At 38.1% G+C, this 22,661-nt stretch overlaps 1 protein-coding gene across 1 annotated transcript; it reads left to right on the forward strand.

The window, feature by feature from the left end:
* Positions 1-297: 297 nt before the first annotated feature.
* LOC129454566 (uncharacterized) lies at positions 298-15,249 on the forward strand. The gene is made up of 14 exons (XM_073858712.1): positions 298-481; positions 1,284-1,324; positions 1,517-1,638; positions 2,394-2,426; positions 2,537-2,626; positions 3,862-3,933; positions 4,036-4,124; positions 10,196-10,298; positions 10,472-10,571; positions 12,642-12,696; positions 12,792-12,982; positions 14,128-14,257; positions 14,351-14,477; positions 15,142-15,249. Exons 2-14 carry the CDS (start codon positions 1,318-1,320, stop codon positions 15,247-15,249), a joined length of 1,227 nt encoding a protein of 408 aa, XP_073714813.1. The 5' UTR covers positions 298-481; positions 1,284-1,317.
* Positions 15,250-22,661: the final 7,412 nt, after the last annotated feature.

Genomic DNA, 22,661 nt, shown 5'->3' on the forward strand with positions numbered 1-22,661 from the left:
ATAGTCAGCCTCATTTTCTGTATGTGCAGAAATTGGGAAATCCTAAATGTATTATTTATTAAAAAATACACACATTTAAACTTATTTTAACATCACTAACCAGCACTCCTGTAAAACTCTTCTTCACACCACAAAGAACGAGGCACATTTTCCTGAAGCTGAAAACAGTTTTTATTGCATAAAATTGCATAAATATCCTGCATATCAATTTTTAAAAAAAACTGGTAAAGCAATACAAAGTATCTGCTCGGTTGTAACGCAATTATGCGATCGCATAATCAGCCAAAGTCCGCACATGGGAGTTTTCCTTACACAAACATGTTCTCAGGGCAGAAAGAAATATGATTGGTTCACAAAAATGACCAATGAAAATGCAGAGGAGGCGGGTTCAACATTCGAAAAAAGCGCATTTTTGAGTGAGCGTCAGTTAGCAGCACTGGAGTGAGAGGATTACGTGATTACCGTATACATTTTTCAAAAGGTAAGATTTTTTATTTATGTATTTGGTAACCTTGATTTGATATTTTGAGATAAGTTAAGTAAAAAATACATAAATAGTAAGCTAACAGTCGGTAGCACGTTAGCATTATCTTATTTAGCACCAAAAAGACGTGTAAAAAGACATGATTACACAGTCTTCAATGGTACAATTTTTTTATTTATGTATTTGGTAACCTTGATTTGATATTTTGAGATAAGTTAAGTAAAAAAATACATAAATAGTAAGCTAACAGTCGGTAGCACGTTAGCATTATCTTATTTAGCACCAAAAAGACGTGTAAAAAGACATGATTACACATTCTTCAAAGGAACAATTTTTTTATTTGGTACCCTTGATTTGACATTTTGAGATAATTTAAGTAAAAAATACATAAATAGTAAGCTAACAGTCGTTAGCATGTTAGCATTATCTTATTTTGCACCAACTTGGATGTCGAGCGTTGATCTAAAACTTTTAATCAATGTTTTTGTGTCAGAAAACTGACTAAATACATGATCTGTGGGGTGTTTAAAAGTAAGTTGCTGCAGAGCCACTATTTTGCTTGTATTAATCACAGCTTCTGGTATGTTTGGTGGCGTTAGGTTATGTTGCTGCTCTTAGGGCAGGAAAACTGTGCTGTATTAATCTGAATGTCTGATGTGGTGTTATGTTATTGCTCTTAGCTGCCAAAGACAAACTTCTGTAATTGTTCATTAACAAAGTACCAATTATAGTACGAACTTTTAACACCTGTGTTAATATTTGTGATGTGTTAATATATTGTCATTATGTCAACTTATAGCCCTCTCTTCAAGGGGAATTTCTTTTGGAGAAAAATGAATGGTAAGCATAACACTTTTTAATTATGTGGTGTGCTTTTCATGGAATACCATTTACACAATAAAAAATGTCTTTCCAATTGATGTATGACAGTAGACCTGTTCTGTATGTTTATGTATATGTTGAGCATATTGTTTCACCATTTTGTTTATGTATATGTTGAGCATATTGTTTCACCATTTTTTACTTATGCAGTCTTAAAAATTATGAAGTCAGAAGGACTACATAGAGAATCCAAAATTGGACAAATTGGTCCTTATCCACTTTATGTGAAAAGTTTTGAATCACTAATAGACAACAACAAAGTGTCTGATGAGGTAAAATTTCTATTGTTTTATAACTTCTGTTTCTATATGAAAATAAACTTTAATGCATGGAAGTTACTTTGGATATACTTGTCAGATACACTTTTTAGTGTTTAAAGGACAAGCTCGGTATTTTACACTTAAAGCCCTGTTTTCAGATTGTTTATGATGAAATAGAACGGTTTTGACTGAAATTTCGACATATGCGGCTGCCCCGAGAATTTTCGGGTGTTTGTTGTTTCACCTCACACCTCTCCAATGGGTGCATAGGTGCACTGGAACAATACTTCCAAAAATGCATTAAACTTTTGTTTACAAAGACGTAAAACTCACCGAGTGGTGGTCAAGGGTGTTCACTGATATGCTCACACAAAAATCGCTGCAAAAGATGGTTTCCAACAGCTGTTTTACCATTCGTTGTTAACTTGTGGACCTATTTTTCCAAACGCTTCACACCCATACATCCTTCCGCTTAGAGCTTGAATAGTAGACACTCCAGCCCAGGTGGTGGTTGCCATTGCCAATTGCAAGAATAGAAACAAAGTTCCCGGCGTGGAGTAATACCGTACCTCACAGCACATCTAATACAAGTCAATGGAGTTGGCAAAAACTATGATAAAACCTGTTGGCAGCCGCATATGTCCAAGTTTCAGTCAATAAACAATCTGAAAACAGGGCTTTAAGTGTAAAATACCGAACTTGTCCTTATTGGAATGCCATTCCCACTTTTCCTAAGTTTTTTTTCTTTCATCAATGCTCTTTGTCAGGTCATGGATGCCTTGTTTCACCTGTTCAGCATGGTAACTAACACATTAATACTGGATGTGTGTGTGTGTCTGTGTGTGTGTTTAAAAGATTTTTAGCACTCAATATAAATATCAATATCATGTAATATTTATTAATCATTTAGAGGCAACCTGATGTTCTGGCTATTAATACCCACACCCTGACTGATATTCTGGAAGGGAAACCAAGAGCAAGGAGCCGTTACTTTACCAAGGTAAGAATTACTCCTACAAAAGTTAATTCCCTGTTCTAACTGGGTTAACCAAGCAAAGTTTAGGATCATTTATTCAGTTTATTTACATTTTTTGTCATTTAGAAATTTTAGCATAATAGTAAACCTGTCAAAACAATGGAATATCACAATTGTGAAAGTGACATCTGCATTTAAGCCATCCACAATAAATGGGAACACTTACACCGCAAATAGTTAACACACATACACCAAGACATGGGGCCGCCATCACTGCAGTGTTCAGGGAGCAACTGGGAGTAAGCAAGGGCACCTCAGTCACTAGGAATCGAATCAGCGACCTTTGAGTGAGAGGTCAGACTACTTAACCCTTAGGCTACGACTGCCCGAAACTATAAATCTTCTTAAAGGTCCCGTTTTTCCTGATCCCATTTTTCAAAGTTTATTTAGTGTGTAGGCCGGTTTGGACTAAAGCCCTCTACTTCCCGGTTGAATGACGTCAATATAGGAGCTTTTGACTAAGCTCCGCCCACAGGAATATGTCAGTCGCCAGCTAAGATCAAACAGCTCTGGCTAAGCTGCTGTCAAATCACAACACACTAAACAAGCTACACAATCAGAACTCATTACGTATTTTTGAAGGAGGGACTTCATAGAACAAGGAAGACATCAGCCTGTTTTTAGGACAATGAAAACAGTGCTAAAGAGAGTAAATTGTATGAAAAATACTAGCTTTTTGAACAGAATTAAAGAAATGTCCATGTATTTTGGACTCTATTTTTGTCAACAAGTCATTTCAAACTTTGAAACAAAACTTTAGATTTAAAAACATTTTTTTAGAGTGATCCTAAACTTCTGGGCCCGGTTGCATAAAGCACCTTAAGTGTAATTTTCCCTTAAGTTGTTTCCTTTAAACTTAAGGGTGTTGCAGAAAAACCCTTAAGTTTTTTCTGTTGTGTCTCCATGGCAACAATAGTATTTTATAACAACAAACCAGGGTCACTGTCATGAAACACTTAACGATTACTCTTACCTAAGAGAACCGTTTAAGGGATTATATGCAAAACTCTTTAATTATTATCTTACAGAAGTTAAGGGGAATTTACCCCTTAAGTGTCATACTTAAGGAAAAAACTTAAGGTGCTTTATGCAACCGGGCCCTGACCTGTAGTGTTTAGGTAAACATTACTTGCTTGTCTCATTCCCTTGTTTTATTGATATGTTATACTTTAGATTAATTAATTTTCTCTCCTGTTCAGAGGAACATCTTTGAAAACATAAAGGAGATCATCGGTCCCTATCTGGAGTGTGGGAATCACTGGACCTTTTTTGTAAGTTACTTATTAATGAGATTTTGCTGCGAGTAGTAATGTGCACAATAAACATTGGCCCCGTTTTCTATTTTGCTGTTTTTATATAATATATTTTTTTAGCACTGCAGTATTGTTGATCATACTATTACTTACTTAAATTCACTGGGGGAAGAAGATGAACAGTACTACAAATTAGCAGAAAATTGGAGGTACAACTAAAAATATTCCATCCATCCATCCATCCATCCATCCATCTATCCATCCATCTATCCATCCATCCATCTGAAAGTGGGTATTTGACACATCAGCATTTTTGTCATTAAGGGGATTTCTAAGTGAGCTATTGACACAAAGTTTTCCCAGATGTACCCGTCGGGCCAAATATTGAATTCATGAAAAGAAATCAGAAAGTTTGATTATGGAAGTTGAGTCCAAATAAATAATGTGAAATGACCCAGGGAATAATTATTGAACACACTTTATTTAATACTTTGTAGAAAAGCCTTTATCGGTGATTACAGCTTCTAGACACATCTTGTATGGAGAGACCAGTCGTCTGCATTGCTCAAGAGTGTTTCTGGCCCATTCTTCCACACAAATGCTCTTTAAATCTTGAAGGTTCATTGGGCTTCTTTTATGAACTTTGATCTTCAGTTCTCTCCGTAGATTTTCTATGGGATTTGATTTTCTTTCTTTGAAACCACTTCATTCTTTCCTTGACCTTGTGTTTGGGATCATTGTGATCATGGGATCACACTGAAATGTCCACCCTCTTTTCATTTTCAGCTTTCTGGTAGATGGCAGCAGATTTTTGTCCAGAATGTCCCGGTACATTTCTCCATTCATCATGCCATTAATAATATGAAGTCTGCCAGTACCCCTTGCTGAAAAGCAGCCCCGAACCATGATGCTTCCACCCCCAAACTTAACTGTTGGGATAGTGTCCTTGGGGTGGTGGGCAGTGCCATTTCTTCTCCAAACAGGGTGTGTAGAATGACTGCCAAAAAGTTACATTTTGCTTTCATCTGACTATATAGTCTCCCAATAATCCTCAGGCTTCTCCAGATGCTCTTTCACAAACTTTAACTGAGCCTCAGCATGCTTTTTGTTCAGCAATGGAGTCTTGCGTGGTGAGCGTGCATGGATGCTGTGGCGGTTCAGTGCATTGCTTATACTTTTCTTTTCAACACCCGTACCTACTAATGCAAGGAGGGGTTCTTGGCTCTTGGAGAACTCTCCAGATTATTCTTTGGACTCCTCAGACAGGGATCTTACGTAGAGCACCTGATCGTGGCCGGTTTATTGTGAACTGATGCTCTTTCTATTTCCGGATAATGGCCCCCACAGTGGTCACAGGAACATTCAGCATTCTGGAAATGCGCCTATTACCATTCCCATTAAAATGCTTTTCAATTGAAGATTACGAAGATCTTGAGAGAGTTCATTGCTTTTCCCCATCATAAAGTCTTTCCTGTGTGCCTCCTGGTAGAGCCCTGCACGGGCCAAAAACTCCAGCCCTAACCCGGCCCTGGCCCGAAGTGTTCAAGCCCGACCCTACCCCAGCCCGACAATGTCTGCAATTTTTTCAGCCCAACCCGACCTGACCCGAGACCAATATCAATCACTTTTAAGCTCTCTCTGACGCACGCGCTCTTTGATGCGCGCGCTCTCTCTCTCTTGGAGGCGCCTTCTCAAACATAATAAGAGGTGAAGTATAGCTTTAGCCTACAGAAATGCTTATTGCTTTAATGTAGGGAGTTATAATAGTTCATTGTTCACAGTTCATATTTATGATCTTATAGTCCATTTAAAAATGTTTGTACAAACTGACTGTATTCTTCAGAAAAACACCAAATAACTTATCTTCCCTTACCTGTTGCTGTTCAGTGTGCAATTAATTAATAAAAATTAGTATGACGTTAATTTTTAAAAGTGTGTGAGGTCCGTGCACGTCCTCCGCTAGCAACGCATAAATAGCAAAAAGCGCAATCGGCTAAACAAGCATTAAATATTAATATGACATTGATTTTTTGTTTTTATTAATTTATATTCACAAAACTTATCAACAAAACATCCATTAAAATTTAGAGACAAATTATATGAAACGAAATTCATTTTCAAGTAGCAAGAAAAACTTAAATTAAACTAGAAAATAATGTCTGACCCATTACAATTCTCCATTTAAATTGACTTTTACAACTAGAGCCCGACCGATATGCGTTTTTTTGGGCCGATGCCGATACAGATATTAGGGAGTAAAAAAAGACCGATAACGATATATCGGCCGATATCTTTATGTGTATATTATAGTTCAGTACACATATACTGCAGTATATTATACTAAAGTACTGTACATAGAATACACTATATACTTTAACATAATATACTGTATATGAATAAATACAATTAGAGCCCGACCGATTTATCGTTTTGCCGATTTTATCGGCCGATATGAGCATGTCGCAGATATATCTGTATCGGCGTATAAGCCGCAGATATGAAGCCGATATGAACGTCCCTTTCAAAAAACATTAAATGCTTTTAAAAGATGTAAGTACTTGTTTGGCCAGCAGAGCGCGCCCTATTGGTTGCTAATGGCGACCCAGGTCACTCACTGGAGTGACACCAGCCAATCCCCCACCCCTTTCACTTCAGTCAGTTCAGGTGGCGGCAGTCACGCGGTTTCTTTACAACATTATACACCTGGTATTAAGATGCACTTTGGTCGATTGGATTATGAGTGTGCGAGAGGGACACATTCCTGTTTACATTTGGTGTTTTTAATCCGTCGCTTTTGTCCACTTGCGAGTTGTTTAAAACGCAAGCCGAAGAAATGACGCGAGGCGGAGAAAGGACGCGCTTAAACTGACGCGCAGTCTGTGGGAGTACAGCTGCTTGTGTTGTTACTGAACATGCAATTGATTAAATAAGCTCGCGCAACTTTGCTCTCCGCCTATTTTATTTAGCGAAGGTGTAGACGCTTTAGTTTTATAAAAGTTTAAAGTCCCGACAGAACACTGTGGGTTCGTGTTATAAAAACGTTGTGCAGTACATTAAACATAAGCCTACATCATTATATTGTCAGTAAGTCAAGCATTGTCGTCTGAACGGTAAGTTTCTATTTAATTTGTGAAGTATAACTTACTGTAAAGCTAATAAACAATGACTTTATAAGTTTCTATTTTTTAAAATAAGCCCAATATAACATTATTCTCGTCAAAACTGACAATGATTTAAGTTATATGTATTTTGTTTTGTTTGTGTTTTAAAGTTATTTATAATAAGTCAAGTTTACTGTTTTGTGCACTTATATCAGAATCATTTTGGATAATATAGTTTATTGTTAACTTGTAAAACACACCTGCCTATATTACATATCTTTATCACGTCATTTTAAGTGTTTGTTCACCACATTTGTGAGTGATGTGATCATTACAAAAAAGTATTTATATATAGTATATTCTGTTAATGTATAGTGTATTCTATGTACAGTACTGTAGTAGTATAATATACTGTAGTATATGTGTACTGTACTATAATATGCACATAAAGAATATCGGCCGATATATCGTTATCGGCCTTTTTTTACTCCCTAATATCTGTATCGGCATCGGCCCCAAAAAATGCATATCGGTCGGGCTCTAAATACAATGCAATGATCACTCACAAATGTGGAGATCACTCACAAATGTGGTGATCCAACACTTATATTGATGTGACAAAGATATGTACTATAGGCAAGAAGTTAACAATAAACTTTATTATCCAAAATGAGTCGGATATCAGTGCACTAAACAGTAAACTTGACTTATTATGAATAACTTTAAAACACAAAGAGAACAAAATACATAAAACTTGCATCATTTGCAGTTTTGACAAGAATAACGTTATAAAGAGAAACTTATGAAGTCATTGATTAATATTAGCTTTACAGTAAGTTGTGTACTTCACAAATTTGTTAGCCACTCACCGTTACGAAGACAATGCTTGACGGAGCACATACTAATGTACACTATGTTTAATGTTGTGCTTGTGCACAACGTTTTTATAACACAAACCCAGGGTTCCGTGCAAACTTTAGACTTTTATAAAACTAAAGCGTCTTCGCTCCGCCTCTTTTATTTAGCAGGGGTGTAGAGTTGCGCGAGCTTATTGAATCAATTGCTCTGAAATTAGCATGTTAACTAACAACACAAGCAGCAGTAATCTCATATAGTGATATATAAGTGCACGGCTGCGCGTAGTTTAACGTGTCATTTCTCCGTCTCGCGTCATTTCTCCCGCTTGCGTTTTAACTCGCAAGTCGACAAAGAGACGGATTAAAAACACCAAATGTAAGCGGGAATGCGTCTCTCTTGTCCATTTATAATCCAATCGACCAAAGCGCGTCTTAATACCAGGTGTAACAATGTTGTGAAGAAGACACTGCGTGACTGCTTTCATGCCACCTGAACTGAGAGCCTGACTGAAGTGAAGGGGGTGGGGGATTGGATGGTGTCACTACAGTGAGTGACCTGGGTCACCATTAGCAACCAGTATGGCGCACTCTGCTGGACAAACAAGTACTTACATCTTTCAAATGCATTTAATGTGTTCTGTAACAAACGTTCATATCGGCGCTTATCTGCGGCTTATACGCCGATACAGATATATCTGCGACATGCTCATATCGGCCGATAAAATCGGCAAAACGATAAATCGGTCGGGCTCTATTTACAACGCCCTATATGGCGTTTAAAATAACGGTCTATCTTTCGTAATAAGCTAACTAAATTTAAACAAAACATAAACAACACAAGAATATTCAAACCCAACAATACTCAAACATAAATATAAAACAGACATTATCTATAAGGATACATAAAACAATCTGATAGCGTTTATAATAGCTGGTTGGTAGATGTTTACTATTTTTGGCAAAACCTCCGTTGCAAACCATTACCTGAATAAAAATAATTTTTACTTTGAAAATGATGTGCTGTCACATTAACATGAGCTGTTCGTTTACATAAGATTCCATCTACGTTTATTTACACTCAAACTAAACAGGGTCTGCAGTTTTTGCAAACAAATCCGTTTATGAGGGTCGAAACGGGTGATGTGTAAATCAAAGGCGTAACATAGCAAAAGCAAGGTTTTAAAGGAACATTAATGTAAACATAGCCTCAGATGCGCGCTGTCTCTGCTACACACGCAAACACACACACACACAATGAGGAGAGACGCTAAAATAAGCCCGACCCGAGCCCGGTCTGTAAAAAAAAAAACGGCCCGAGCCCGGCCCAAATAGGCTTAGCCTGGCGGGCCCCGACGGGCTTGCAGGGCTCTACCTCCTGGGTAATGAGAAGCCTTTATAGGCCATCAGTTAGGACTAAAGCAGCTGATATCAGTTAGTACTGTTTGGGGGCAGGTTTTCTCTCTTAGTACTGGCATATTTCAGGTGATCTCCTGACTTTCTATGCCATTTTGCACCTTGTTCTCTTCGTGTTCAACACTTGTTCCCTGTGTCATTTCATTTATTTTGAATCAACTTGTATACTTGGATGTTCTGATTTCTTGTATGAGTTCGGTATTTGGCTTGATGGCTGCATCTGGTGGAAGTTTTGTGTCAATAGCCCACTTAAAAATTTGTTTGGCTCCGCCCTCCTACGTGCTTCCGCTTAATTTTCATTTAGCTTCAGAAGTACGTCTGGGACTGCTGTGTAGAGTTTCATTTTCTCCTGCAAAAATCTGCAGGTCCAATCAGCGTACAGAGGGGAGTGGCTAAGAACAATGACGTTGAGGTTGTGCGTCAGTTGTAGTTCAGTAATGGCAGCGAAGAAAGACATGAGAAAAGCTATTCAGTCCATTGATGCAAAACTGCCGAATATACAGAAGTTAAAGCCGGAGCAAGAAAAATGTTTGCTAAGTTTTGTTGGTCTGATCATTCTGGCTTGTTGTTTCCGGTCGGTTTCGGCGCATGATATACGTCACGATCACACGTTAGCGATTGGCTATGGCAGATCCTGAGTGACTCTGGGCAGATCCAATAGTTTTAAACTTCAACAGAGGACCCTCCTTAACGGAAGTAACACTTTGCAATGGAACGTGGCCAGACTCTCTGTACAAATGAAATGAATGTACGAGAGTCTGGTTGGACCAGGCTACTTAGAAATACCCTTATTGAGAAAAATGCTGATGTGTCAAATATTTATTTTCCCCGCTGTATCTATATCTACATAAACCTTTGCTATGGAATGTCAACTTAACATATTTTAACTTACTGTGACTTACATTTTAGCATATTTGCTGCATCAAAAGGCTACCGGGGACCGTGGAAAAGAACAAAGAGGAACCATACCCTTCAGAATGACACTATTTCATGTGGCGTTTTTACAGCAGTGGTAAAAAAAATTTTTTAACAACAGCTACAGATACAACAAATGTTTTAAGAATTACAACACTGTTCTTAATTGTTCGTACCCTAATAAATAAGTGAAGCTTGTTTTAGAAGTTGAGCTAAGCTTATGTACTTTTGTTGCTATTATGTTTTCTTTTTTTTTTGGAACTTCTGAAGTTTGCTGAGGCTTTTTTAGGTGACACAAGGGGCTATCTTGCATGCTCGCCTGTACTGCAGGAGAGAGAACGACTGGGGATATTTCTATTCAGTTCACTTGGTAAGTTCCATGCACATATTCAGAGTTTCTTATTGGTTAGATCATGTTGAAAGAGTATTATCACAGCTAGCGTGTGTCCTGTTACTTTAGATAGGTCTGGTATTTGTGGTATTTGTCACAGGATGGCATCTAGAAAGATCCAGGTAAGTGATGTAAATGACATTTTAATTTAGAAAAAAGTAATCAAGTTTTGTATTTGTTTGTTTCTGCCTTGTGTGTTTTTGAAGCATTTGATTCAGTTAGGGAAATCTTGATTTAACCATTTTTATGGAAATGATCTTTATAGGAAAAATGTTCAACTTGTTCAGTACGTATTCATACAAAATGTCTACCTGGAAATCAAGAGGATGCCAGGTGCATTTTTTGCAAAGATAGTTAAATTATGAACAACTTACCCTTTTGCAACATTATCAAGTAAACATTTTATTTTGCATAGATGCATTTTACATCCTGAGAGATTAATGGATTGTAAAATTCTTACTAATAAACAAATTCTTTGAGAAGACAGCGCAGGAGAAATTATCCCAAACAGAACCAGAATCGAAGGGCAAGACAGCTCAGGACAAAGCAACCCAAAGAACACAAGACCGGAGGAACAACATAGCTTAGGAGAAAGCAACACAAACTCTAGACATGAGGGACAAGACAGCTCAGGAGTAAGTAACCCCAACACCAAAAATGAGGGACAAGACACCACAGGAGAACGTAACTCAAACACCAGAAATGAGGGACAAGACAGCACAGGAGAAAGTAACTCAAACACCAGAAATGAGGGACAAGACAGCACAGGAGAAAGTAACCCCAACACCAGAAATGAGGGACAAGACAGCACAGGAGAAAGTAACCCCAACACCAGAAATGAGGGACAAGACAGCACAGGAGAAAGTAACCCCAACACCAGAAATGATGGACAAGACAGCACAGGAGAAAGTAACCCCAACACCAGAAATGAGGGACAAGACACCACAGGAGAAAGTAACCCCAACACCAGAAATGATGGACAAGACAGCACGGGAGAAAGTAACCCCAACACCAGAAATGAGAGACAAGACACCACGGGAGAAAGTAACCCCAATACCAGAAATGAGGGACAAGACAGCACAGAAGAAAGTAACCCCAACACCAGAAATGAGGGACAACACAGCACAGGAGAAAGTTTTCCCAACACCACTGGACTTGAGGAACAAGACAGCATAAGACAGAGTGCAGGAGTTGAGGGAAAAAATAGCACAGGGCAAATCCAAGATAAGACAGGTAAAGTTCTAAGTTGAAACTTTGACAAATGAACAATTTCCTTAAAGGTTTGTGGAAATCCTGTTGAATCCTTTATTCTGATTGGCTGAAAAATGTTCCATGGATGTTGATTATTTTTCTGTAAACCACACCTAACTTGTCAAATATCTTAAACACCGCATGTGTGAGCAGCACGTCTTCGCGTAGCAGGAGCGTCACTGAAGCAGTAGTACTGCGATCGTTTTGGTGTCGGCTTTATTTTTGCTGCGCTGGTCACGCTCAATTAAAGTGCTTTAATTATGATTGTGGATTGATACGAAAAGTGTAATTTTAGATTAAATCACGAATGTGATGCCAAGTGTGTTGTAAACAGTCATGACTTTGAGACATTTTAAAGAAAGCAATGAAATATTTAAAACACACTGTAGCCATAATACTGCACTGTCATTCACTTTCTGCCCAGCACTTAATGAATCCTCATCTATCTTAACAATCTTCAGGAAAAACAGATACATCTATACTGTAAATCTAAATCTTGTGTTGAAGGGGTAGGAATGAAACCAATGTTAAGCTGTGCTGAATTACCACCTTGGGTGTGCATCATTTTTATTATTATTCAATCTCCCGTTGTTAATTATTCCTTACTTAACACAGTAAATCACAAAAAAAAAAATTTAGCTGTGTTTTTGCTAGGTCACAAAATAAAAATACTGGTAAATGGTCTGTAAGAAGGGGTCAAATAAATCAGGATGAAGAATAAGGAACATATTATTTTTATAGTAGCCTACCTTTAGTTTCCATTGCATACTTTTACTATTCTTTTTTCTGTCCTTCCAGGGGGATTTCTGGTGGAAAGTGTTTTGAAGGTTTCGGACTTTAACCAAGCAAAAAGGTAGACTTTTTATAGGTAGACACATCTAAAGATGTTTTTTTAAAGATTACATTTTAAACCTATTCAATTATAATCTATGTAATTTAATGTTTCAGATACCTGGTTACATCAGAAGAACTGCAAAGGAGATGCTCCCTACCAGAATGCTACTCCGCAAACACAGTAGTGGCTTACCTACGGAAGGCCAAGGGCCAAAAACAGAAAATTACAGAGAAGTTGGTGGAGTTGGAGGTGACGCCCTCAAAGCGCACAAAGTTAACTTCACAGTGCTCAAAACTTTGTGAAGGTAAAAACAGACTAGCAGTCTTAGTAATTATTAAAGGCCATACTGACACCTGTATCCTTGTTTTGTGGTTTTAACTCGTAATTCAGATCTAGAAGTTCTAATATGTGTCCTAGCAACATGTTATTGTTATTTTTTTATGTATGCTCATAGTTGCTGTAAACTTGCAGCAGCAATTCCAGTTGCACTAGTGAAAAGTAGCCAGACTTCTTTCATGTGCCATTCCCATGGTGAATTGTAAAATCTGAGCTCCATTGATGATAGCTTTTCATAGTCGTGGCGCACGCACTTTAAGCGATACTCCATCGTTTTGTCAAACCAAACTATGTTATTACCTTAACTAAGAAGAGTCTATACATACCTCTATCTTCTTAGTGCGTGCACGTAAGCGCTGTGGCGTGCTGCGACACTTTGGTATCACTTAGCTTAGCCCAGTTCATTCAAGGGTATCAAACAGTGATGAAGTTAGAAATGTACTATAATGTATGGCGGAATAGCACTTTTGGGAGTACTTCGACTCGGCGCAGTAACACTCTCCTCTTGGAGCGGATTTTTCAGGCGAGTCGAAGTACTCCCAAAAGTGCTATTCCGCCATACATTATAGTTACCCTTTTAACTTGCTTTTAAAAGCGCCATGTTTTATTTTGTGCCATCATATTTGATTGTATAACTCGTTTATATACTTGTTTTAAATAGGGAAAACTTTGATGTGTTTGGTTACTTCTAGCTTCATCTCTGTTTGGTATCATTGAATGAACTGGGCTAAGCTAAGTGCTACCAAAGTGTCGCCGCACGCCACAGCGCTTGCGTGCACCCACTAAGATGATAGAGGTATATGTATCAACTCTTCTTAGTAAAGGTGATAACAGTTTAATATGACAAAATGATGGAGTATCCCTTTAACTCTGAGTCAAACTACTTTGAGTCGATTGAACTAACTCAGATCAGCTGTTCTGTACCCAAAACTCTGAATTGTTGAACCACCTTACTGAAACAGGCCCCTGATCTGTTACTTTAACCATGACATGTTTGTATAAGCAGAATTCACAACCAGAAAATATTTGCACACTTGATCTTTACTTAATGTATTGTGTGCAAATTAGACATCATTTCAAATATTTACATTGTGTCTAATTACTGTATTTTAGATGAATGCAGCGATCTGGCTGGTGATTTAACATACTTGGCAGCAAAATTCATTCCCCAGAAAAAGGTGGCTCAAGCCTTGTTGGAAGAGGGGAATTTACATACAGCCATGGCCAAAACAGAAGAATGCAGGTAATCTAGTAATAAAAAAACATACCAAACTTGACATAACCTGAATTATTAAATTATCCTAAACTAAATGGCTTTTGGAATTTTCACTTGCAGGAAGACATTGAAAGCTGTACAGAATGCTTTAGAGTCTAATTGGGAAACATATGATCTGGCAACACATGGTCTTGGGCCTGCTGTTATAAAAGGGACCTTTTCATTAATTGATTCATGCCTAGTTAGGGTTAGGGTTAGGTTAGGGTTAGGTTAGGGTTAATGCGGGGGGCGCATTTTTCAAATATGTCGCACTTTCACGGATAAATTGCAGATTTTCGTGTGCAAAATATGCGGGGTTGCATGATTTCATAATCCCCGCATTTTCGTAGCAAAAATCACATATATCTTAGCAGAAAGTTAAAAAATTTAGCATTTACCTTACACAAGAGCAGCCATGTCCCCTGTTGCCATGGGAATGTTATGAAGTGACGTGATTATGTGATGTAAACATCATTGAAAAGCTGCAAAAGCTGAAAACAGTTTTTATCACATAAAATTGCATAAATATCCTGCATATAAATTTTTTAAGAAAACTGGTAAAGCAACACAAAGTATCTGCTCGGTTGTAAGATGGCCACAATGGCTGATGTTGCTGATGTAAGGATGAATGAGATTATGGATATATCTTGTTGACTGCAAAGAAAAACGTAACACTCAAAGACGGATGGGGATATGACAAAAAATCCACTGTGGGCCACAAATTTCTATCCCGATGTAAATGTAATTCTCTACGAAATTAATGCAGCCTCTTCATCTATATCAAGGGTGTCAAACTGAATTCCTGGAGGGCCGGTGTCTCTGCAGAGTTTAGATCCAGCCCTAATCAAACACACCTGATGTGTTTAATCAAGGTCTTCAGGATTACTAGAAACTTCGAGACAGGTGTGTTTGGGCTGGTTGGAGCTAAACTCTGCAAGACACCGGTCCTCCAGGAACCGAGTTTGACACCCCTGATCTAAATCCTCAATAAAAGGACATTACATTTTTGTAAATTAGATTGTCTCTGTGTGACAGAAGTGTGTAGCAGCTACGAGTAGCCTTACGAAAATTAACCATGGTTTTACTACAGTTAAAACCAAAAAAACATGGTAACTGTAGTAAAACCATTATAACTACAAAATAACGAAATGAAACATAAATGAAAAGAAACGGTCAACAGAAATGAGGGTCCCACCTACTCAACCCCTTTATCCACCTGGCTATCCATACGCAAACTAACAGATGATATGCACCTGCTACACCAAGTGACGTAACAAACTAGACATTATAATTTCAAAATAAAAGACATCAAACCATACCTGGGCTGCGTTCAGCCCCGACAAAAGCGTTGCACAACGTTTTTTAAACAGAAACGGTGATATGTTGAACACCCTGTTGTGATGATTCCAAGAGTTGCAACTATGGCAGCTGAGAAGGCCATTCTTTGTGTTCTTTTTAAATGTTTCTGGAGCCGGATGAAATCGTTATTTATATGTGTTAAACACTCTAAAATACTCTCTGACGCACCCACCAAACAAGAGAAAACTTATCTCAAACCCCATTGCATACCGGTGCAACCTGGAAACCGTAGCAAAACGTTGCGCACCGTTTTGAACTTAAACATGCCCCTGGCACCTACAGAATGATTAGGTTAATGTGATAAAAGCCACTTCCACTTTAAAATAGCGGATGAGAAAATCTGCCCTCTACCAGGACAGGTTTACAGAGTAAGTTGCCAAGGTAATTAACTATGAGTATAAGTTACCTGTCTTTCTGAAATCATTTTCAATAAAACATCCAGATTAGTGTAAATGTTTTCACCTATTTTTAAATGTAGTCTTAGTCTTGTTCCAAATGTTTTTTGTCAGTCAAGTTTTAGTCGACTATGGGGCGGTTTCCCGAACAAGGATTAGCTTAAACCAGGACTAGGACTAGTTTAATTAAGAAATATAACTAATTTTAACAAACATGCCTTACTAAAAACATTACTTGTGTGCATTTTGAGGCAAAACAAAGGGCATGGATATATTTTAAGATATATCAGTGCAAGATGTTTTCAGTTTGGACAGCTCTTACATTTTTTTAGTCTAGGACTAATCTAATCCCTGTCCGGGAAACCGCCCCTAAAAGTCTCGTCATCTTAGTCTAGTTTTAGTCAAAAGAAATCTCAGTATATCTTAATCAAGTTTTAGTTAAAAAATTTTAGTCTTTTTCATTATTTCTGAGATTATTTCTGATAACCATTTCAATCAAATAGTGTTTCACACATCTCAAATATTGGTTAAATGTCATAATAACCTGACAAAATACACTTGTTGAATGATTTTTGTAGAATGCAAAAACATGTCTGGTTTTCTGATTTAAGAGACACATAACAATTGATGAACTCAATGATGAATTAAACACTCAATTAAACAATCAAGTTCAAAGGCAAGATTTGCAGTAAGTAAAATCCATGGGAAAGTGCTAGAAAAAAGGTGCGTCTTTGAATTGAGGGTTATTGAAAATGAAACAGAAAAAACAACTTTAACCAAACTATAATCAAAAGAGTATGCAGTTATCACTCTAGACTTTGTTAAGCTTTAGAAAAGCACTTCTTTCTAATGAAACTCTCGCTCTGTTGCGGCGGCCACTTGAAAGGTCACCAGTTAAACTAAAGACCCGCTCTGCAAAGGCTTCGGAAGCTGGGATTGCCAGAAGGTCTAATGCCAGAGGTTTAGCAGTGGAAACGTGGTGGAGCTTTGAGAAGACCAGAAATTCATGCCTGATTCTTCTGGGTTTGCATGGACAGGGCTTATTTGAATTTTTGGACCTCTTGTCTGATGGAGGTCTTGGAGATATTTGGCCTTGATGATAGCCGATGGGCACTAAAAAAACGGAATCTAGGCCGCTTTTGCTGAGGCGCCTCTGAGACCTCTGTATTTCCAGTGTCCTCATCATCAGTCACCTCTTCCTGGTATGGTACACTGTGAGTGATATACTCTTCAACTTTACTGAGGAGATTCTGTATGTCGTCATTATCATTGTCAATCAGGGTCTCTTGCTGACACACTAGCATCAACAAAACAACACATCCAGAAAACAGCTGAACGTAAATCCCATGTTTGCAGACATCTTCTATACCAGTAAGGGAAAAGTCTAAAAGGTGGCTTTTCAAGTCCAGTAGTGCAGGCACAACCAGGGAGAAACAACTCCTGTAACTTTCAAGCACCTTTGTGTGTTCTGCAAATGGAAGGAGCAAATCTTTAAGGGTTGTCACCTTCTGCCATTCACTGGGCAGTAGGCAGTCCCAGTCCATGGTGTCAGCCACCGATGCCATGTGGTCCTTAACTCTGAGTAAACAAGACAGCATCAAAAAAGAACTGGACCATCTGGTTTGACAGTCTTTGTGAAGAATGAGTCCACATTGTTCCAGCAACCGTTCTGTGGCAACAGATGATTTGTGAAACTGTCTCAACAGATGCCGGACCTTGTCCAGTAGATGTTTGATAGCTTGTTCCTTTTTGATCATGTTGCGACAAGCTGAAGGGTATGGACCACACATGGGTCCTCTCCAAGGTTCCATATCTGATAGAAAGTTTACCACAAAACAACTATCATTTTCATTAATCCTACAATATCTATTAATCTATACAATAGCACATTATCACTACATGAAATTAAATAAACATATTTCAGATTATTTTTAGATTCAAAATCAAATATCTATTACAGTGAATAAGCTCTCTATTATAACAAATGCCATTCAAAGACTGAACTTTCGTCTGCCTCTTCTTCATCATCATCATCACTATCCTGGGAATTGTTCTCATCAGAACTGGTGTTTTCTTCTTCGTGCCGAAATGCAGAAACCATGTTGCTTCCATTATCTGTTATATTCATGAGATTTTTTTTCTTTTGGGATCCCCCATTCTTTTATGCACTTCTCCACAAGAGTAACAATAGAATGAGCTGTGTGTGGGTGAACCGTTTGTTTTAAGTTTAGGAGTATGTGTTCAGCTTTACTGTCCTGAACACTGAAATAACAAGCACTGACCGCAAGGAAGGAGGCTGTGAGCCCCTTTTTAGTCCAGATGCCAATGGTTACTTAGCGGGCCATAGCCAGTGTGTTTTTAAATTTGACCTTTTCAGCTAGGTACATTTGGTCCACTAGAGTTGCCATTTTGGTCTTTTTTGGCACAGTCAGTCTTCCATCACGTTGATGAATTCCTCATCTTCTACAGTCCGTGGAGGGTGGGCTGTCTGGGCTACCCATTTAGCTATAGCCTCCTCATTGATGCGTTGTTCCTGGGAGTCTGGCTTGTTCTTGATGTGAGAATAGAGTGTATCTGACATAGATGGCCTCCTCTCTTTCCTGGCTGGTTGCTTGACAAATCTGGAATCTATGGTAAGAATAAGTACAATGAGGCCTCATTAAATGCAATAACATCAGGAACACAAGTGTTATAGTGGAAATAAATAACTTGATGATAAGCCTAAGATCAAAACTGTAGGTGTAAATATTTTTAATAATTTTATAAGTAAATTACTAACTTAATGCAAGTTATAAATGTCACAGTTGTCTAACTGTGCTGTGTGTTTGTATGTGTTAAATGTTTTGTGCGTTATTGGAATGGTGGAAAATCAACTGGCCTATTTCTTCTATTAGAAAGAACTGAAGCTAGTCCAGAGAGAAATTAAATTCCAATCTTTATTTTGATGTGCTGTATTATGCTGTGTTATGCTGTGGTTTCTAAAGGAATAACAAAAATATAATAAATATATTTGCTGATACAAATACAACACAATTAAACACTGTTAATGATCTGAACATATATTCACGAAAGGTTTAAACTTACAGCAGTAACAATATATCAAATATAAACTGCAAGCAACAGGTTGAATACGGCAGTATTTAAGAGTAGTCTGCTGTCTGCCACTACTGCAGCTTGTTAGCGGTGTCGGGTTACAAATGAGTGTCTTGCTGAGCACCGCGATGCGCCATTATAAGATTTGCAAAAATGCAGTTAAATATAAATTTGAACAACTATGGCATAAACCTTTACTTAAGAGATCGACATACATATTAAATTGGAAATAAACCTTTGAATTATCAAGTTGTGGATTACAGCTGCCTTTCCAACGTTATTATGAAAACTTTAATGATGTAATTTACCCAAATAAACTAACATTCTCTCAAACATATTTACAACACTGACAGATGTCACTTACTTGAATATACATACACGCACAGCAACACCACAAAGAAAGAAACTTTACGTATGAAATTATAGCAGGAGGAGATTCCGTGTATCTTCGTTGATGAAACTGCTGAACTGAAACCTTTGCGCATGCGCCAGACAAGATCAACAGGTTGAACTTGCGCATGCGCGCAGGCATTTTGTACAGTATGTGTGCTGATTGTTCTCACCTGGACTCATCTATTAATTACCCATGATTGCTGTTACACCTGTTACTCATTTACCCACCTATTTATGCATTGTCTCTGGTCCTGTCTTGTGCTGGTTCATTGTTTGCTGTCATTGATACGTGCCTGAGTATCCCTATGCCTGAGTATCCCTATGCCTGAGTATCCCTATGCCTGAGTCTATACTTTATCTTGGAGTTTTGTTTATGTTTTGTAATATTAATACAGATACATTTTACTTGCATTTGCATCCAATTCTTAAAGCTGTAGTCTACGATGTTGAAAATCGGTCGAGAAAGCCTGAGACGGTTGGGAAGTTTTAAAAAAAACTCATCCCGCCCCTCCACACACACACCCCTCCCACCGGGAAATGACCTGAACAACGTCACTCAGTCAAGCTGTGATCACCGGTAGTAAACATCGGAACAGAGATTTACCGAGATTTAGCTAAAAGCAGTGAACACATAAAGCCTTGAAGGAATGAACACTTACAATTATGACTGATTGACGTTATTTACTTTCACAACAACGTTTGGCATACGTTTCCCCTCCTGAGCCACGTTTCCCCTCCTGAGCCTCGTTTCCCCTGGTCAAAAGTGCTACCTAGCGCACATTAATTGCACAATAATTATTAGTTAGTATTGCTAAGGTTTTGAGTAATTGTTGTTATAGCAGCACACAGCGCATCTTGTTCATATTCCGATCCGCTCGAACAGAAACCCGCTAGGCCTATTGAAGTATATTCAAGCACTTATTCAAGAAATACAATTACTTTGACCCGTGATAGGCAATGCTAAACGGCTAACATTCCAATGCCGACACCATAAAAGTATTAAAAAATGCGTACCTGCTCAACAAAAAGTCCACCGTGTCAGCATCGGTTTTCAGTCCCAAATCTCCCTGAAGCTTCCTCCAACGGTCAATGGTGGACCCTATATTAATTCAACTTTGAGTCCGGCGTTCTTCACATTTTTTTTATCTCTGCTCTTTCCTCTACAGACTTTCTCTTTCTTCCAACCTTGACTGTAGGGACCGCTTGCTTGCTCTCTACGGTTAGATTCCTGCATTCATGGCAATGCTCTGGTATACTAAGCAGCGGCCTGTTATCAAGAAATAACACACCGCATTCTACATTAGCATTCAACCAAGCCATGTAATAACTAATGTTAACTGACCTGCATAATGTATGTGCCACAACACTCTCATCTAACTGGTTGATTTACAGCATAGATGCCTAAAATCATCATTAGGTTATGAGACGTTAATTTAAGTTAACTTACCTGAATGTGTGGGTGGTCAGCCTTTAGATGTCACTTAAGGTTGGTGGTGGTTTTCACAGATATTTTTCGTCCGCAGCGCTTCCCGTCAATTATGATGACACATTCTGACTTTTTGTCAATATCATTATATGTAAAATGCGACCAAATTTCGAGCCTCTTCCTTCTCCCTAGCATGTCATCGGCGCTCGTGTTCGCTATCTATAATCTATGGGTGTTCTTTTCTTGTTCGACATAGTTACAATACTCTCCGGACTATAAGCCGCACCGGAGTATAAGCCGCATCATTCAATAACGCGTCATTAAGACGAAATAACACACATAAGTCACAGTGGACTATACGTCGCGTTTACAAAATCCAAGCCGAAGAACAGACATTTAATCTGGAAAGGCAAGTTATTCAACTAAATAATAGCAGACAGAACAGCAGGCTGAATAGATGTCTGTACGTTAAAGTAATATTATCAGTTATTCAAACGATAAACCATAGCATACAGAACTTACCTGGAAGGTTGAATAGGCTAAATTAACCAAACAAGCCAACTAGCTTGAAGTTTGCATACTCATCATTCCGCATTATAGAATCCACTGAATTACAAAAATACAAAAGCAGCATATGGTGGACTCTCGCAGCTGTAGACAATGTAGGTAATGTTGTCTCTTGCCTCATAAATGTCAAAAATTTATTTATACTGACTTACAAGGCGCACCTGATTATAAGACGCAGCACCAGCCAAGTTATGAAAAAAATCGTGTTTTATAGACCGGAAAATATGGTGGTATGAGTGAGACCTGTACTTGAAGGCGTATCGTAATGGCAGAATATCTCATGATGAAAAAGTAGAGACGATTGTAGACGAAAATAAAGAGAGATGTTATCTTAGTTTTTATTTTATGCAAAACATTTTAGTCTCGTCTTTTTTCTTCAACAATAATGCATGTTAATTTAGTCTTAGTCAGCGTTTTTGGACATTGATGCAGTCTCGTAATTGTCTCATCTTAGTCATGGAAAAATAGGTTGTTGCCGAACATATTTAGTCTCATCTCGTCTGACGAAATTAACACTAATCCAGACCGCATCCACTACACAACGCACGCATTTTGACAATTTCCATATGTCTCCTATTGAAAACGAACTTTACCCATCTGAAACACATCCTCGATGTCAAAGGCGGAGTGTGTGCCGGTACAATAACAAGAAAATGCGGAGACAACACAGTAGCCACTAGTCTTCCCACTGAAGTAAATCGGGCAGTGAGATGACAATCTTGTTACAGAACATCTTGACAGACTGAAATACAGCTCTAATAAGATCCCTCAGTCAGTCGGTAGCTGCATTTCCATTAACCGCCAAATTGCACATAGCAGACTGAAAATACGGGCAATTGAAACACGTACATTTCCAAAAAACTCGCAAAAAAAGTTTCTATACATGGTGTATTTTCATGCAATTCGAAAAAGGTGTGGTGGTTCGGGGCCCTACGCAGATTGTGTTCCCTGCGTATGGGGAGGATTGGCTCTGATAACACCATTACACATTTGCAGTTACATTTTATATAAACTCATACTAGTTTTCAATGGACTCAAATGAAATAAGTTCAAAGTACTAACACCATTTAATATTTATTTTTGAAACTTGGTTCATTAATTGCTTTTTTTAAATGAAATGAGTTATTATTACAAAGCGGTAAATGAATGGTAGTAGAAC

Source organism: Misgurnus anguillicaudatus, chromosome 20 (assembly GCF_027580225.2).
Source record: "Misgurnus anguillicaudatus chromosome 20, ASM2758022v2, whole genome shotgun sequence".
Taxonomy (NCBI): domain Eukaryota; kingdom Metazoa; phylum Chordata; class Actinopteri; order Cypriniformes; family Cobitidae; genus Misgurnus; species Misgurnus anguillicaudatus.

What these genes read in the sequence shown, in the direction of transcription:
- LOC129454566 (XM_073858712.1), top strand. An exon ending in ACAACAAAGTGTCTGATGAG is followed by an intron (nt 1,639 to 2,393) that starts GTAAAATTTCTA and finishes GCTCTTTGTCAG; the next exon opens with GTCATGGATGCCTTGTTTCA. An exon ending in ATTTCTATTCAGTTCACTTG is followed by an intron (nt 10,572 to 12,641) that starts GTAAGTTCCATG and finishes CTGTCCTTCCAG; the next exon opens with GGGGATTTCTGGTGGAAAGT.